We start from the raw sequence: 17,104 nt of genomic DNA on the forward strand, positions 1-17,104 counted from the left end.
CACGTCAAACCCTTTTTTCCCCTTCTTTTTTAAATTTTTATTTTAATTTTTTACAGCCACCAGCTTCCCATAAGTTGCTGTAAGATGTAATGAATATACACTCTATGTTGGAAGAAAATAGGACTATTTGCTGTTCTGCCATTTAAAATATAGACCTACATTTTTCAAGTATGTTGCCGGACAGTACATCAAAATATATAGAAACAGTCTAACATATACTATAACAGTATAACACATATAGATAATATCTTTATACACAATTTATATAATTTACATAAAATTACAATTTGCATTGCAACTTTTTTGGTGGACAAGATCTCATAGCTTGTGATGTCTGTTGATTCATCATTACCTCATGCTTACGAAAAATAAAGAGCTTGTTTACTCTTTTCTACTTATGTTATTAATATATATTTACCACGTCTTATATCTTTATATAACTTAGTTACTAGTGTGTACCCTGGCCGCTTATGATGTAGGGTTACACTCTAGATTGCACTTATATATTTCGTGCAATATACATGCTAAATTTATTTAACATTTATTTAACTTCGTGATCTCACTGCCCTGTTATATAAAATATTTTAAAAGCTTTTGTTTTACTGTGTCCATGTCTCCTTTAACAACTCAATGAATGAACACGCGTATCTCGTGTTATCTGCCTGCAGACGCGGCTTCTGGTGAAGCGCCTTTTGATTGGTCGACAGGTTTTTGTTGTAAGATGGCGCCTCAAGAGGTGTGAGTGAAAGCTAAAGAAAAAAAAAAACAAACATTGTTGACATTTAAGGTGAAGCCATAATTAGTCGTGTCGCTGACTTTTCGAGTAACTTGCCTTGTTTGAGGTACGGAAAAGTTGTGTGAAACTGGCTTGGTGAAGACCGGAGCAGCCCGTTTAAATCAAAGAAAGGTAATAATAGCCAGCTAGCTAGCTAGGATGGCTAACTAGCTAGCTAGCTAACCTAATGCAATTAACGAATTGCTATTTAGCTAGTCAAGTCAATGCCAGCAGCAAGCCGTTTCCATTTTAGCATGTCAGAGTCTTTTTCTGAACGGTATGTAGGTAAACTAGATGGATTTCAATTAAGGATTTCAATTAGCATTTTCTCAAAACAAGGTTAAGACCCGTTTTTCCAAGGAAGAATAAAGAATGCACGCTCCTGGAGAAAAGGCTAGCACGCTAGGTTAGCTCATCTGCAAGGGATATCTCATCTGTTTTAATTTAGGTGATAAGTGCAATTGTATACTGATCAATTCCGCAAGTAATCTCCTGTACATGTCTAAGTTTGGTTAATGAGCAGAGACTACGATATTATCTACATCGGTTTACTAAAATTTTAGTTAGTCCTAAACCAATTTTGGACTTCTGCACCTGGTACGTTGAAAACAGGTAGTCGCCAACAGCAAAATAGGATAAAAACATTTCTACACACTTTAAATAACTGATGTACCAAGTGTACCTTTCATATTAATCAGAATGTAAAGTTTTGCAGTAATAGTAACTGAATATTGCTCTCACCAATGATTGTTGGCTATATATTCCCATTAGTAAAATGGCTAATAAATATTCCTCGCTAGGCTCTTTTGATTGCACCTGCATGTGCTCTCATTCATTAGGCCTTTCAGGTCTTAAGAGCACTGAGGCTGGAGTGATGAATAACTCCATGGAGGGCTCAGTGTCGTTTGAGGAGCTGGTGAGGGTGAAGGCGCGCAGTGTGCCCCAGCACCGCATGAAGGAGTTCCTGGAGTCGATGGCTAGCAAGGGTCCTGAGGCACTGCAGGAGTTCAGCCAGCAGGACGGTGAGAGCAACACCATGGTCTACCAACAGGGGGCGAACTGCATCTACACCGACAGCACCGAGGTTGCAGGCTCACTCCTGGAGCTGGCCTGTCCGGTAAGAAAGGAAGATGAAAAAATGCATAAATGTCTATAGATAATTCCTAAGTATCTTAAGTGTTGGGTATGAATATTACGGTTCATGCCAGCACTGCAGTTTTTGTTTTTTGTGTTTTGCCAGAAGGTTCATGTCTTACCTTTGTTGCTATATGACAAAGTGCCACTTTCACATTCACACCTGACATTTATCTTTTCTTTTGTTTTTTTTTTTCTTTTTATAAAAAAAAAAAAAAAAGCTCATTGGCTGTCGTGTTGCCCCCCCCCCCCCCCCCCCTTTCTGCATAGCAGGTGCAGTCTCAGCAGGCCCAGGTGCAGATCTCCCCGCAGCTCGCTACAGCGGAGCCCCAGTCCGCCGAGCAGCAGCCCATACAAGTGCAGGTAGAGCCCTTGCTGTCAAGGCTGTAGGGCTCAATCCCTACAGCCGTTTTAGTGAAGGCTGATTAGCCGGTAGCTGATTATTCCCCCTCCCCAGGTGCAGATTCAGGAGCAGCAGGCTCATGTCGGCCAGCAGCACCTGCCCACCGTCGCTGCCACGACGCAGGTTATTCAGCCTGGAGAGCTGACAGAGGAGCAGCACCAGCAGGTACACGTGTCGACTTCAGACCAAACACCGGGCTGCGTTCCCCAGCACCTGCTTTACCGTCCATCTGCTCTTTTCTCTCTCCGTCCTCTCCGCTCCCCTGCTTTCCCTGTCTCATCTCGTTAGATCCAAGCCCAGCTGATAGCAGCGGTCGCGGGCGGGCAACAGATCCAGATCCAGACCGTAGGGGCCGTGTCTTCGTCACCAGCCCTGCAACCGAGCTCTCTGCAGGGGGACGCTGCCGGCCAGGCTGCCCCTGCCGGCGTCCTCCAGCCGGCCAAGAAGCGCAAAATGGACCTCCCCATCACAGTCTCCTACGCCATTCCTGGCCAACAGCTAGCCACGGTGCTAACCATTCCCCAGGGTCAGCAGCAGGGCTACCTGTCCCTACGGCCTGACCTGGTCACCGTGGACAGCACTCAGCTATACAGCACAACGGGCACGCTCACCAGTCCTACCGGAGAGACGTGGACTATCCCTGTGTATACGGCGCCTGTCCAACAGTCCGGCATCACCCACATTGCTATACCACAGGATGCTTATGGCTCCCCCACGACGCTTCACGTCACAACGCCCGTCACTACCGATGACAAGGATAAGAACAAACTGGCCGCTGCCGTGCCGGCGTCGGGCATGGTGTCAGCGGTTTCCTTGCCTACTGGGGGCGGGGCCAGTGGGGGACAGGAAGAGGTGGTACAGACATTGACAAACACTCTCTTCCCCGCGCAGTTCATGAACGGGAACATTCATATACCTGTTGCCGTCCAGACGGTCGCCGGGGTGACGGGGGCGTGTCCGAGCGGCACGCAGTCGTTGCATATCTGGGACCCTCAGCAGCAGATTGTGCAGACACAAGGGGGTGCAGCTCCAGAGCAGCAGGCACTGCAGGTGACTTGACGAAAGGAAATAAATTTAGTACTCCCGACTACAGTTGGGTTGCAGACGTAAGGGAAATCCTCTGATCAACAGACAGAAGAATCAGGCACAAAATATTTAAAAGATGGTATTTTGCGGATTTGACGTTATGCTAAATATACCCAGTGACAAATTATGTTGCTCTTCTTTAAATGTTACCTGAAAACTCAAATATCCTTCAGTGTTGATGGCATGCCAGGGTCCAGATTGGCCTTGTGTTTGATTGACAGGAGCAGCAGGGGCAGGGTGTGGCCGGTGGCGAGGCACTGCCCATCTCGCTGAAGCCCGACGAGGGGATTATGGTGTGGAAACTCTGGGCTGAGAAGAAGAACATCGAGCTGGAGAAAGAGCAGAGGAACAAGCTGGCCCCTATCGGCAGTTCGTATTTTTCCTATGCATGACTTCGTAGCATACTTGAGACGTCCAAAAAAAAAAAAAGCTTTAGAAGGTGCTTGTTCATTTATAACAGTAACCTTTTCCTCAGTGTTTATATAATAGGTTCAAACGGGCTAATAGATGTTGGGCTATTAGCTTTGAGCAACAACAAAGAAAAGTTTGTTCTGTACTATTGTAGCAAGCATGGTACGATGTTTGTTCATTGATTCGTTGTTCATCAATTGTGTGTTTGTGTGTAGGGAGGCAGCAGCTGCGGTTTCAGGAGGACCTGTTATTTAATTCCATAGCAGAGCTGAGTTTAGGTCTCACTCTAATGACACATGAGGCCAGAGGCTTAGAAGGAGAGACCTTACAGCCCGACATGCTTTACTACATCTTCCTTTGCATACAAAAGGTACAGCACGCAAACCCATGCACGCTCCTATGCTCATTAATTATTCCTCAAATATGCTACATTGCCTTCTGCTATCTGCCTTACTGCTTCTTTCTGTTCTCCCCCTCTCTTTGCAGTGTATGTTTGATAATGACAGAGTAGATAATATATTCACAGATCAGTACTATCAGCGCTTCCACCAGTCCCTGCACAAGATATTAGAGTCGTGGAAACCCAGCGTCCACCCATTAGGTGACCGGGCACCCTTGTTCAGACATATTGTGCAGATGCATTTGCTACTTTCAATGTCCTAATATGAGGTTGTTTGTTGACAGCGGAGGGACTGTGTTTGCGGTGACTGCTGGGATGTGACTTTTGCTGGTTCTTTCCAGGTTATGTCATCCCCAGTCATGTGACTGAGGAGATGTTGTGGGAATGCAAACAGCTGGGAGCTCATTCCCCTTCCACCCTGCTCACGACACTAATGTTCTTCAACACTAAGTAAGATGCGCACAAGCATAGTTAATGACCTTTGACCTCTAACACACACAGTTACATGCTAGCATTTAAGCAGCATTCGCGGTTGTAGCACACACTCCTTCATCTGCCTTACACACTCTCTCTCTCTGCTTAGGTATTTTCAGTTGAAAACAGTTGATCAGCACCTGAAGGTCGCATTCACAAAGGTTTTACGACACACCAAGAAGAACCCATCTAACCCAAAAGACAAGAGTACAAGCATTCGCTACCTTAAAGGACTCGCCCAGCACCAAGTGGGCCAGAAAGGTAGGAGGTCCCCCCGGACTGCATTTTAACTAGAGGGGTGACTGGTATATCCAGTTACGGAAAAGGGCCATTGTGGCTTTTGAGCTGATACCGTGTGTGTGTGTGTGTGTGTGTGTGTTCGTTTATCCGCAGTGACGGATGACATGTACGCTGAGCAGTCGGAACATCCAGAGAACCCGTTACGCTGTCCCATCAAACTGTATGACTTCTACCTCTTTAAATGGTGAGCGCACACAGTCCGTTCGTGTTTGGATGGGAATTTCTTTAGCCTTAAGTAACCTCTCGCCCGCCCTTTCCTTTTTTTTCCCCCGCAGTCCACAGAGTGACAAAGGTCGGAACGACGCCTTTTACCTGACCCCGGAGCCCGTGGTGGCCCCCAACAGCCCCATCTGGTACTCGACGCAGCCCGTGTCACGGCAGCAGCTGGAGCACATGCTGTCGCGTGTGCTCGCCGTGCGAGAGATCCAGGAGGCCTTCGCCGGCAAGGCCGAGCCTCTGCAGTAGACTTGCGTGCCCCCGTCCACCAATGCGACCCATGCAGGAGAAAAGGAAGGGGCGGAATGAACAGCTCTCTCTTTCCTTTCATTCTTCTGTGACACACACACACACACACACACACACACACACCCCAACCTACCTCTGCAGCTCCTACCCTCTTTAGTTGTTTCATGTTAAGTGCTCAAATCTTAAAGAAAGACTCTCAGATATGGACACGCACGCACTTGTGTGCACAGACTTATGATTCTTTGCCAAAGGACAGGTGAGACCTGAGCTATTAGTCACCTCCTTCGGCTGCGTCTTTTTGTTTGTTTGTTTGTTTGTTTGTTTTTTTTTAAAGTTTTTATAATTTAAGCTTTTATACATTTTTAGTTCAAGAACTTACCATTTGTCAGCTTTGCCTTGCCTTCTTCTGCCCTTCCTGCTGCCCTTTGCATCGTCCTCGGCTCCTCCCGGGACCCCTGACTCGCTCCGCCTTTGCTCGTCTCGTCCTTGACTCCTCACGGGCTGCATGTGTGCCCACACCCCCCTGCTTTCATACCGCTGCTCTTAACCAATAAAGGCACTGCTTCAACTGGTTGTAGGATCACAGCTGCTGTGGTCTTCAGGTCCAGACCTTTCAACAGTTAATTAAAAACAGTTCACCAATGTTTATGAAGTACAGAGCGGGACTGGCAGCTGTGTTTTATACACACACACACACACGCACACGCACACAGAGCCCTTTACTGGACACGAGAAAACCCAGTCGCGGTGTATTCATTCATGCCACAGACATAGTGTTTTTTTTTAAGGACCAGATTTTGCTTGGACGACAGCTGAATGAGAACACGGAGTGTGCTGTCCTCGGTGAAGCTTAGTTCAACTCCTTGACTGAGTAATGCTACTGTCTCACACACCAAATGTGATTTATATTATGTGCACTGCTATGCATAAAGGATACATACAGAAAACCCCGTGGACTTTTCTGTCTGTCTTCCTTCTACAATGCAGAAGTCACGAGGGAGAACTATGATGTCGCCGTGTACTAATGGCTAGCAAGCCTGAAAGTTCCTCGTGGGTTCTGAAAAAGATATGTTAATAAAATAATTGGGAAAAGGGTAAATATAATATTTCAAGAGCTCTTTGGCTGATTATTAGTCTCATGCAGAAATGTAGACTTGATAGTGAGCTAATACGTTTTAGCAAATAATCACGAGCTATACGCTCAAGCACACGGATCAGGTCGTGAAGGGACCAGATGCATTTACGTTCGTCTCTCGTACCCTCCTCGATCTGGAGCAAGTGCCAGCATCACTCTCAACTGCTTGCACTTTGATGCTGCGCTTCCGAGACATGGGTTGGGCTTGCATGTTCTTTCTAAGCACCAGGAGTCTCCAGAAGAGGGTGCTACCGAGTCGACACACCTCCAATTACAGCGATGCGCTGCATGATCGTCAGCTGCTATGGCAGGCGACTCTGGTTTAGTGCGAGTGTTCCTCGTCGCAGGCAGGCCGCGTCGCTGCGCATAAATGAGGAACGAGCACCAGCCATCTCACGGCATGCCTTGACCTAACTGTGGCACAAGCAGCTTACACAGGAACGGGGAAACAAAGGCTTCTGGATATGTCAAGCACCACCTTGTAGAGCGGAGAAATGCGGTCCCTCCTGGTGTGGCTAGATGTCTGGAAGAGCACACAGCGGGAAATCAGGAAAGCTCGGGTGTACGGAGATGCGTTATACCGACCACTATAATAATTATGCTACAATCATTTGCACACAGCAGTTAAAAATCCTCCTACAGAAACACAAAGATGTCAAACCTATAGAAGCATAATCGATACCACAAGGAGAAAAATATATTTATTTTTATCATAGTTTTAACTGAGAAATACAAGATACCAACTAATACAGAACACAACTGCCACAGTAATCATGAGGCAATAAAGCTGACTAAATAAGCACTTAAATAACAATGAGAAACTACAAAATCAAATCACATTTCTATTTCAGTTTATTAAAAAAAAACTGTAAATGTTCAATTGACTGGATGACCTCATTAAAAAAATAAATCTTTTCTTTAACAATGTTATTGGTAAGAATTTATATGTTCAAACAGCAATAGTCTTGAAAAAAATGTTAAATGTTTTTGGGCAACGTTTATTTCTCATGTTAATTTTTTAAATTTAAGATGGCCTCCCTCGACCAAACTCCAACTTATTCAGCATCATGTTTTGAGAAACCTGTGGTATGGAGTTAGCTACTGTCTGGATGTGTGATTACTTAATGTTCTTTAGGCTTAATATATTATGTTTTAGCCATAACCGTGCTTGGTAAAAGATTCGGACCGCAAAATATAAATAAGTCTGGGTGGATTACATTACAACGTCCTGCAAATATCAGTACAGAGATGTTTCACAGACGATATTGTGTAATCTGAAATAATATCACTATTTTTCAGTGCTTGTGTACTTTTTCAGAATTGTACTACTCTTGAAGAATCTACTCGGTAGGCCTATAGGCAATTTCTTATAAAGGCTTATGTTAATTATGATCAGTTTCCAGTGCCCCGTGTTATTGAATATTTGTGGTCGTCTTGTTTCGATTGTTTTTGCCAAATAGCAAATGGTAGCTGGTCTTTGATTTCCAGCCAGAGTATCGTAACAGTCCTCGTAGCTTCTGTTGTTCCCTCTGAATATTGCATAACCTCTTGAAAGTCTTTAAACATTATTCCGTTGTGCTCCTTCTACATATCCTGGCAGTACTTTGACTAGCCGTTCTTTCAAACAGATTTTCTGCGCTCCTCCCGCCCCGTCAGGATAATGGAGCTGATCTCGGATCAGCGCTTGCTGTGCGTGGCGACTGTTCCACGTGTCGAACGGCTACAGCTCAGTGTCCCGTGACGCGTGAGAGCTCGGGGTTGAGGACGCGGGGAGGATCCTCCGCAAGAGCTTCCCGGGGAGGAACGTCTGCAGGCTGCTGCCGAGTGAGAGCCGCGTCGCCTCCGGATCCTGGTGCGGACGGTCGGGCTGCCTCCCTCGGCTCACGCCGTGTCTTCGGCTGTGCTTGGGTCTTTCTGGCTGCTGGGGCTGGAGTCGAAATGCATTGTGGGTACTGTACACACACACACACACACACACACACACACACACACACACACACACACACACACACACACACACCAAAAAAACAACAACAAAACAACCCACATTTGTCATTGGGCTTTTTTCTTGTTGTTTATAATAATAATAATAATAATAATAATAATAATAATAATAATAATAATACATGTATTTATATCAAGTTTCTTAAGCCAAAGGTCACATTAAAGAAAACCAACACTACCAACACTATATAATTCCACCAAAAAAAAGATTTCTTGCAATTAAAAAAAAAGTTATTTGTCGTTTTAATTCAAAACATAAGTGTTGGACAGCCTTATTTAAAAGACATAAAGCAATTTTCTGCTAGACCTGCACTTTCTGGGCTTGCTTAAATGAAAGTTACCCCAACATGGTCATCCACTAAAATAAACGCTGGCTGGAGGGAAAATGTTTGTGGTGGTGAGGGTGGTGTGTGAGAATTTCACCTTGGTCCCAACTTGTCCCTACCCAGCCAGTGAAGCAGACACTGATGCACAAATATATACTGTCCCTAAAACAAAACAAAAAAAAAACACCCACACATTTTACTTGACATACAGCACTTCTATAATCCATATAGACTGCAGCACACAACGAGTTAGAGTCACTGAGTGTGTTGGTTTGTCGGAGGAAATTACTGGTAAATTGCCTCACCAAGTTTTGCACCATCAGCACTCTGTGTCTGCGCAGGTCTCGGACAGTCAGGTAAACGTCAGGAGGGATCCCCCTCAGGCAGAGCCGCATTAACCACAATAAAGCCACGAAGGTTCCAGAGCGACCCACACCTGCACTGCACGCGCACACACACCCACAACAATAACAAGGACAGGAGCATCATTAGAAAAGCACAAATAAGTTTTGGACCAAATGTGTCTCTGTGTGTATGGTTTCTCACCTGCAGTGCACCACTGTGGGTCTGGCAGGCGAAACGTCTTCCAGGTGTTTCCGCACGCGCTCAGCGAAGGCGCAGAGCGACGAGGGGTCCTTTGGCACTCCTTGATCAGGCCAGTCCGGGTAGTGGTAATGCGTCACATGCCTCTCTCCTGATTGGCCACGCTGCAACACACAGAGCCACGTGCAAATCACCCAGGCCCGCAGAGGAACTTACGTGCCTTTCGTATCCACAATAGGTCTTAAGCAGCAGCTCACATGTCGCAGGTGGATGGTGGTGACGTAGCAGTCCGGGCCATAATGGCAGGACATGGAGGTCACCTGCACTGCTCCGTAACAGCCCATGCCTCTCTCTGGAGGCCAGTACTGGTTACACATGACCTGGACACACACACACACACACACACACACACACACACACACACAATTATCATTAAGCCAGTGTTTACTCAGACACCTGCACTCTAGTGACTACTTAGCACATATCTTTCCAAACAGTGTTTGATGAATGTGAGCCCAATTCTCTCATCTATGACTGAAGTGTTCGGTGTATACTGTCGTTACCAGCAGACATCACCAGAAGAAAGCCAGTTTCACCAAGACAAATTCATTGACTGTGTAACATACTTGGCAAAATAAAATGGTTCTAATTTTAAGTCTATTCAATCATATGATTCACCAGCTGTGTAGCGCCTTAACACACCCTTAATAAAGGGTGTGCCTCTCTAAATAATAAATGGCTTCAAGCCATTTCAGATTTAGTGTGTAGCTAACTGAAGACTTACATTTGAAATCACACAGGTACAACCAAAATACACAACCTTATGGACCAATCACACAGGTACAACCAAAATACACAACCTTATGGACAAATCACACAGGTACAACCAAAATACACAACCTTATGGACCAATCACACAGGTACAACCAAAATACACAACCTTATGGACAAATCACACAGGTACAACCAAAATACACAACCTTATGGACCAATCACACAGGTACAACCAAAATACACAACCTTATGGACCAATCACACAGGTACAACCAAAATACACAACCTTATGGACCAGTCACACAGGTACAACCAAAATACACAACCTTATGGACCAATCACACAGGTACAACCAAAATACACAACCTTATGGACCAGTCACACAGGTACAACCAAAATACACAACCTTATGGACCAATCACACAGGTACAACCAAAATACACAAACTTATGGACCAATCACACAGGTACAACCAAAATACACAACCTTATGGACCAATCACACAGGTACAACCAAAATACACAACCTTATGGACCAATCACACAGGTACAACCAAAATACACAACCTTATGGACCAATCACACAGGTACAACCAAAAATACACAACCTTATGGACCAATCACACAGGATATAAATATTTCTGTATACAGTAAGTCCAATGGTCTAGAGAGACAGCACAGCACAGATTCCCTCATGTAGCTGGTGTAGCACACCTTGCTGCTGCCCTTCAGTGCTGTCACCATGACGATGACCTGCACATTTTGCTCCCAGACCATCCGCCAGAAATCATCCATGGTTGACGGTAAAGGCGCCTGGGTACAGATGAAGTCATGGCTGGTATAGCCGCCCTGCACACACACACACACACACACACACACACACACACACACACACACACACACACACATCCACAAACACACACACACACACACACACACACACACACATCCACACCCATACATGCACAAGCGCAGGGATAAAAAAGACATACTGATAGTACATTTATGATCATTCCGTTCTATCTCAGTAATCCCCTTGATTAGTTAATTGATTGACTGGCTGAATTACTAAAATGTTTGCTATCTGCTTCAGACACTGCTTCAAAATACTACCTTTTATGTACTGACTAACAACTATGTTGTTACTTACATACTAACATATATCGTTAATTACATACTAAAAACTATACATTGGTACTTATGTGCTGACTAACATAACTATATAACATTTCTTACATGCTAACGTAACTATATATCATTACTTATAAAGTTGTTTTCAGAATAATAGCAGGTTGTTTAAAAAAGTGAGTAAAGCTCAAAATTCTTATAATAGCTTTTATTTTCATACACACACATGCATTGAGAACACTGCACATACTATTCCAAATCAAAACACGAATTAAAATTCATCAAATGTGTTATTACTTTACAGAAAGTAGAAAGGGGATTTTAGGCTAAAAGAAGCAGTATCTAAATTTTTCTTTACAAACTCACACGTTTACTGTATAAACTCAAAAATGCTTGAATATTGAGCTTTCCTGTGAATCACTAAACTAATATTTAGTTGTATAACCAGAACTAAATTGTATTTCGGAATTTCTAAATTGTATTTCTAAATTGTATTTCTAGTTGTATTTCTGAGAATAGCTTCACATCTGTGTTGCATGGAGTCGATCAGCTTCTGGCTGCTGTGAGCAAGTATTCCAGCCCAGGACGATTGGACTACATTCCACAATTCCTCTGCATTTCTTGGTTTTGCCATTTTTGATGTCACCCCACAAGTTTTCTATTGGATTAAAGTCCGGCGATTGGGCTGACCACTCCATAAAGTTCTTTATCTGGAACCAAGATGTTGCACACTTACTGGTGTGTTTGGGGTCACTGTCTTGTTGAAACACCCATTTCAAGGGCGTTTCGTCTTCAGCATGATTCAACATGACCTCTTCAAGTATTTTGATGCATTAAAGCTGATCCATGATCCTTGGTATGCAATAAATAGGCCCGGCACCATAGTATGAGAAACGCCCGCATTTCATGATGCTTGCGTCACCACACTTCACTATCTTCACAGTGTACTGTGGCTTGAATTCAGTGTTTGTGGGTCATCTGACAAACTGTTTGCGGCCCCTAGACCCAAAAAGAACAATCTTTCTTTCATCACTCCCCAAAATGTTCTGCCAGTTCTCTTAGGCCAGTCGAAGTGTTCTTTGGAAAATTCTTTGGAAAAACATAGGCGTCTTCTAATTGTTACAGTATTCACAGATAAATTTAGACCTTCTTTGATCTCCCTGGAGCTGATCATTGGCTGAGTCTCTATTCTTTGATCCATTCGAATGGGAGTTTTCTGTTTTTCTTCCACGTCTTTCCGGTTTTGGTTGCAATTTTAAAGCATTTGAGATCATTTTCTGCACTCCTTTATATGCTTTCTCCTCTCCGATCAACTTTTTAATCAAAGTACACTGTTCTTCTGAACAATGACTGGAACGGCCCGTTTTACTCAGTTTTTTAGAGAGAAATGCACTATAACCAGTATGTACATCTGCTGCTTTCATCCTGTTTGACACCTGTTTTTTTCACGGAATGAACGACCTCACTAATTGAACATCACACTGCTATTATTTTGAAAACGCCCCTTTTAGTTAATTATTCAATTACACAGAATCAGCATACATGTCCTGACTGCTGGGTCTGTTGGTATTTTATTACTCTACCACACCTACTAGTAAATTTTTATAATTTCTACCAAAAACAGTGATTGATCTAGTTAGTGATGTTGGACTGCTATTATTTTGAACGCGACTATATAAAAGGTGTTATGGAAACTCGCTCCTAGATCTGTAGGAGCAAGACAGAGCAGTCCAGCTGTACTGTGTATTCGAATGTGAAACCAGCTGTCTCACCACGTTTTCTAAATTAACCATACAGTATGCCCAGGTTCGTTAGCTAACCCTCCTATACACACACGTCTTTGAGAAGTACCAAGGATTAAGCTGAGAAACACCAACATGGACAATCTAGCCTGATAAACACACCAGCGGTGGAATTATCAGGGACAGACTCCTTCCCCCATTAACCAGTGAACCTCTGGCTGACTGCTAACTAGCGGCTTGACTCACGGGCACATAGCTGGCGTTGATGTAGTCGGAGTGGGGCTGTGACATCAGCGGACAGAGCTTAACCCTGCAGTGGTCATCTGCAAGAAGGGCAGGCACAGTGTTAGGACTGCGGAACTAGCGTTTCTGACTCGGCACTGACAGTTATCATGAGGAAATATACCACTTTTTCCAGTCATCACTTTAAACAAAAAGAAAATGTACCATTAGGGGTTTTCTGCTTGTGGCCCAAGGATGGGCATCCAGTACATGGGACAAAAAGCAGATTATGGCTGAAAGTGAAAATGTTTAATTTACAGCACAACCCACTAAAACAGCAGTAGCGTGTGCACCTGTGTAGTGCTCTGCTTGGGATGTCACAGACGAACTAGTGTGAAGGAACGTGAGCACTCACAGGGTAAGATACGGGGGTATCGGTTTTTTTCCTTATTAGCACTCAGGTCTCCAGCCCTGCATGGGAAGTCCTGCCCAGTGTAACTCAGCTCCTAAGAAACACATATGGACACATATTCATTCATGCAGGTGCCATCAACAGAATACTGAGGTGGACCTGAAGCCTTAGCGCATATTTGGGGAGATTAGGGTTCTCAATGGCCACATAACTGCACATTTTCTCTGTCTGCTCGTTGCCACGTCCCTGATTTGGTTAAGCGTAAAGCTGGTTGAGGTCAGCCTATCAGCACACGAGTTGAGAGAATCCTGATTCAAATATTTATTGTGCGGTGCACGTAAAGCCAGGTTAATGGTGACATATGTTATATGTAAACACGGCTGTGTTTTGTTCAGGCAAAACACACATCCTCGGACACTGACCTCAAATTCCCTCTGATACCCTGCTTTTTTGTCAGCCGTGAGGGACTGGCAGTGCTCACGGAACTTCTGCACAATGTGCCCTCTCGAATACGTCCTTATCCTGCAGAAGGCACACAAATGTTAATTCAGTGTCCTCATCCGTGATTCCATCCATCCGTCCATCTGCTTAACACGCTACACCGGATGTCTGGATGTCATTTCTGCCACGCAACAACCAAGGGGCACTCTAAGGTGTGTGAGCGAGGTGAAGTCGTGATGTGGCAGGTGACTCATCCTCACAACTGAGGCTTGCCGGGGTCAGCAAGCCTCATCTTACCTCATCTTAGACAAGGGTTTGACTGACTCCCTTCGGTGTGCATGCACACACAGATGAGGTGCGCAAGGTTCTGCCTTATCGTCTTGGCTCGCAGGTCATGTCCACGAGGATCTGTTACCAGTCCTTCTGTTTCATATGGGAACCTCAGAGAAAACGGTTCTGTTCATGAGCTTTGAAAAGCCATATTTATATGACTTAAATAGTCTTCTTGCCTGTCATTAAGTCATCCATAAATACTGATAGGTCTAACAATGCATGAAATCTGCTGTGGCTAGATAAAGATGTTAATGTCACTACCTTAACTAGTGTTTGTTTATTATGAGCTGCATACTTCACCTTTAAAATGTGTGTGTGTGTGTGTGTGTGTGTGTGTGTGTGTGTGTGTGTGTGTGTGTTTGTGTGTGTGTGTGTGTGTTTAAAGTCCAAATGCTACTCCAGTGCGAATGCTGGAAAATGTATTTGATAATTGCATTACAGCTTCAAAATAACAATATGTATCATGTTACTACTTTTTTCAGGCCTAGAAAATCATGATCCCGTCAAATGTAACGTTGTCCCTCCCCAAAATATACCCACGCTATATGCTATATGCTCTTCATCTTGCTACAACGACACCAAATTAAACAACCCGCTGATCAGATAATAGGCTCTAGATCACAGCGTAAAATGATCGTAAACTTGAAATTAACTAGTAACCGCGCAGGAGACTGTTCGCTTACCTCAAGAAACGTGTGAATGTCCTGGAACAACCTATAAAGGAAATAGTTTGAGTAAATGATAGTGTGTGTATGGAGAGTATGTACAAGTTAGAGAACGACTGAGCAAAAACACCAGGTACCGGTTTATCCAGTTCGTTCGTTCTCTCTCTCTCTCTCTCTCTCTCTCTCTCTCTCTCTCTCTCTCTCTCTCTCTCTCTCTCTCTCTCTCTCTCTCTCTCTCTCTTTTGGCTAGATAAAATAGAGGGAACCGCCTTGTAGGTGGGACCATTCGCGTTCACTTTAGTATTGTATATGGTTGCGTGGTTGCATCAGTTATTCAATATGTTCTAACGCAGCTTTGGAGTGGTCACTCTCATGCTGCTGAATTTAAAAGGGAGGGTTTTTTTTCTTTTTATCGCAGATCATTTAGTTTTATGTACATGTCTATCTAATTCAATTTCTTTAAAAGCTTATAGAAAACGTATTTCTCAGCGTATACCCCATAACTGTCCAATTGCCAAGCGGCCTCAACAAAAATTAAGCGTGTAGCGCCACCTCGTGGTAGGCTTCAGTGTTTCATGTGTTTCTTCAGTATTCCTTAAACTTATTAAGTAAACCTGCGTGAAATCCAGTGCGTTTCTAATAAAACTGCTAAAAATATCTGTTTACAATTTCATTTATTTGATCGCTTCTAAGTCATTATATATAGTGGAAGTCGTTTGTTATCCGTTGAATATACGTCAGTGTTGAATTTCACTACCTAAGCCGCTGTTGTGCTTCGCCGCAGAAGATGGCACAGTTCGTTTCACTAGCAAAAATGCTGCATTCAGTGATATGTTGAAGACGCGTCGTTTTGAACCATCTGTTTCCCAAGTTATGAAGTCACGGATGTAAACGTAAAATTTAATAATCATTTTAATTATTTCATTTAAAGCCAGCCTCTGTCTTGCGCTCGATTTAACGCTAAGATCTTCCGAAACTGGTCGAAACTCTGGAATTCGCGTCCCGGTCCAGATTGGTCCATCCAGCTCGCAGCGTGGAATTTGCTTCAAACTGTGGAAACTATTTAGCTGCCACGCCGAATTGAAAGAGAAAGTAAAACGGACGCAGTCATGTAAGTCAAGCGCTTGTCAATTTCCCCCTGCAGTCTGCGAGCAACCCCGCAAGAAGTTCACACACTTCCTGATCGCTTCGAGACACTGCTGAAGGGAGCTCAGCGGCTCCGTCCGTCAAGTCTCGACATGGACGCGGCGGGGTGGCGGACGGCTCAGGCTCATGCCTACAAAACGGTACGAGGAGACCGATACTCAGGGACAGACGCCTAATGAGCGCTAATAAGTGTACCATAGCCCGTGCTTTCGTGGTTTCCTGATCGCTGCTTAAAGCTCCTGATCTGGAGCTTAACGCTTGGGACCGCGTTTCTGAGTCCATGTATAAGGTTGACGCTTTAGCGTTAGACGGGCTGTTGTGGACAAAGCGAAAGTGAAAGAGTTGGCCAGCCTTTCTCGGGAAAAACGGTAGCGAAGCTGGATGTTGCGGACAGGTGTTTGATTCCTTTCGCTCAAAGTGTCTAGCGCTCCGTGCAACTCAGAACGTATCTTCAGTAAGTTCCACCATGACTAGTTTAAGGCTGAATTTGGCGTCGCACTCCAGGTAAAGTCCAGTTAAGTAAAGTCCAGTTAAGGAAAGCGCTGAAGCGACAGAGGACATTTTCCACCCTGTTTTTATTTACTACCGTATTGGAATGGAACTGGTATTTGAGTGGAATTGTACTGAATGATAAAAACCGATCGGTCAGGGTCCAACGTCGGTCTGCAACCATGTCGTTTATTCGCGCATTTGCAGAGCTCTCTAGATAGAAGACAACTGACAGTTTCCCTTTCTCTTTCCAGAGCTGCACAGGGGAGCGCAGCTGCGGTGCGGTTATGAAGCGGT

At 44.3% G+C, this 17,104-nt stretch overlaps 3 protein-coding genes across 12 annotated transcripts in view; 2 read left to right on the forward strand and 1 right to left on the reverse strand.

Annotated features, from left to right (window-relative positions):
• Positions 1-611: 611 nt before the first annotated feature.
• Positions 612-6,105, forward strand: LOC113580461 (transcriptional regulator QRICH1-like). Of its 4 annotated transcripts, none has more exons than XM_081703533.1 (12): positions 612-907; positions 1,624-1,892; positions 2,180-2,272; positions 2,367-2,477; positions 2,601-3,362; positions 3,620-3,767; positions 4,025-4,179; positions 4,296-4,410; positions 4,551-4,659; positions 4,793-4,944; positions 5,077-5,167; positions 5,259-6,105. In XM_081703533.1, exons 2-12 carry the CDS (start codon positions 1,650-1,652, stop codon positions 5,446-5,448), a joined length of 2,169 nt encoding a protein of 722 aa, XP_081559659.1. In that variant the 5' UTR covers positions 612-907; positions 1,624-1,649; the 3' UTR covers positions 5,449-6,105. The 4 variants fall into 4 exon arrangements, with proteins under 4 accessions (XP_081559659.1, XP_026870816.2, XP_026870817.2 ...); XM_027015015.3 differs by having other exon boundaries at positions 616-907; positions 1,615-1,892; XM_027015016.3 differs by having other exon boundaries at positions 617-907; positions 1,615-1,892; positions 2,183-2,272.
• Positions 6,106-8,192: 2,087 nt separating this feature from the next.
• Positions 8,193-15,329, reverse strand: LOC145643241 (receptor-type tyrosine-protein phosphatase V-like). 4 transcript variants are annotated; one of them, XM_081703542.1, is made up of 12 exons: positions 15,310-15,329; positions 15,191-15,221; positions 14,472-14,597; positions 14,156-14,255; positions 13,737-13,827; positions 13,346-13,422; positions 10,944-11,078; positions 9,714-9,836; positions 9,460-9,620; positions 9,219-9,354; positions 9,011-9,075; positions 8,193-8,535 (listed from the first exon to the last, which is right to left on the reverse strand). In XM_081703542.1, exons 3-12 carry the CDS (start codon positions 14,474-14,476, stop codon positions 8,304-8,306), a joined length of 1,125 nt encoding a protein of 374 aa, XP_081559668.1. In that variant the 5' UTR covers positions 14,477-14,597; positions 15,191-15,221; positions 15,310-15,329; the 3' UTR covers positions 8,193-8,303. The 4 variants fall into 4 exon arrangements, with proteins under 4 accessions (XP_081559668.1, XP_081559666.1, XP_081559667.1 ...); XM_081703540.1 differs by having other exon boundaries at positions 15,191-15,328; XM_081703541.1 differs by lacking the exon at positions 15,310-15,329 and having other exon boundaries at positions 14,472-14,614; positions 15,191-15,298.
• Positions 15,330-15,947: 618 nt separating this feature from the next.
• Positions 15,948-17,104, forward strand: part of LOC113580457 (uncharacterized) — a 15,143-nt gene continuing 13,986 nt past the window's right edge. The window contains exons 1-2 of one of the 4 annotated variants that reach the window (XM_027015010.3): positions 15,948-16,458; positions 17,062-17,104. The exon at positions 17,062-17,104 is cut by the window's right edge and continues 17 nt beyond it. In XM_027015010.3, the coding sequence (XP_026870811.2) occupies positions 16,411-16,458; positions 17,062-17,104 (91 nt within the window). In that variant the 5' untranslated portion in view covers positions 15,948-16,410. Of the gene's footprint in view, positions 16,459-16,600; positions 16,823-17,061 lie in introns of those variants that run through there. The other 3 variants (XM_027015008.3, XM_081703438.1, XM_027015011.3) reach the window with 3 other exon arrangements.

Source organism: Electrophorus electricus, chromosome 20 (assembly GCF_041902795.1).
Source record: "Electrophorus electricus isolate QZ-2024a chromosome 20, ASM4190279v1, whole genome shotgun sequence".
Classification (NCBI taxonomy): Eukaryota; Metazoa; Chordata; class Actinopteri; order Gymnotiformes; family Gymnotidae; genus Electrophorus; species Electrophorus electricus.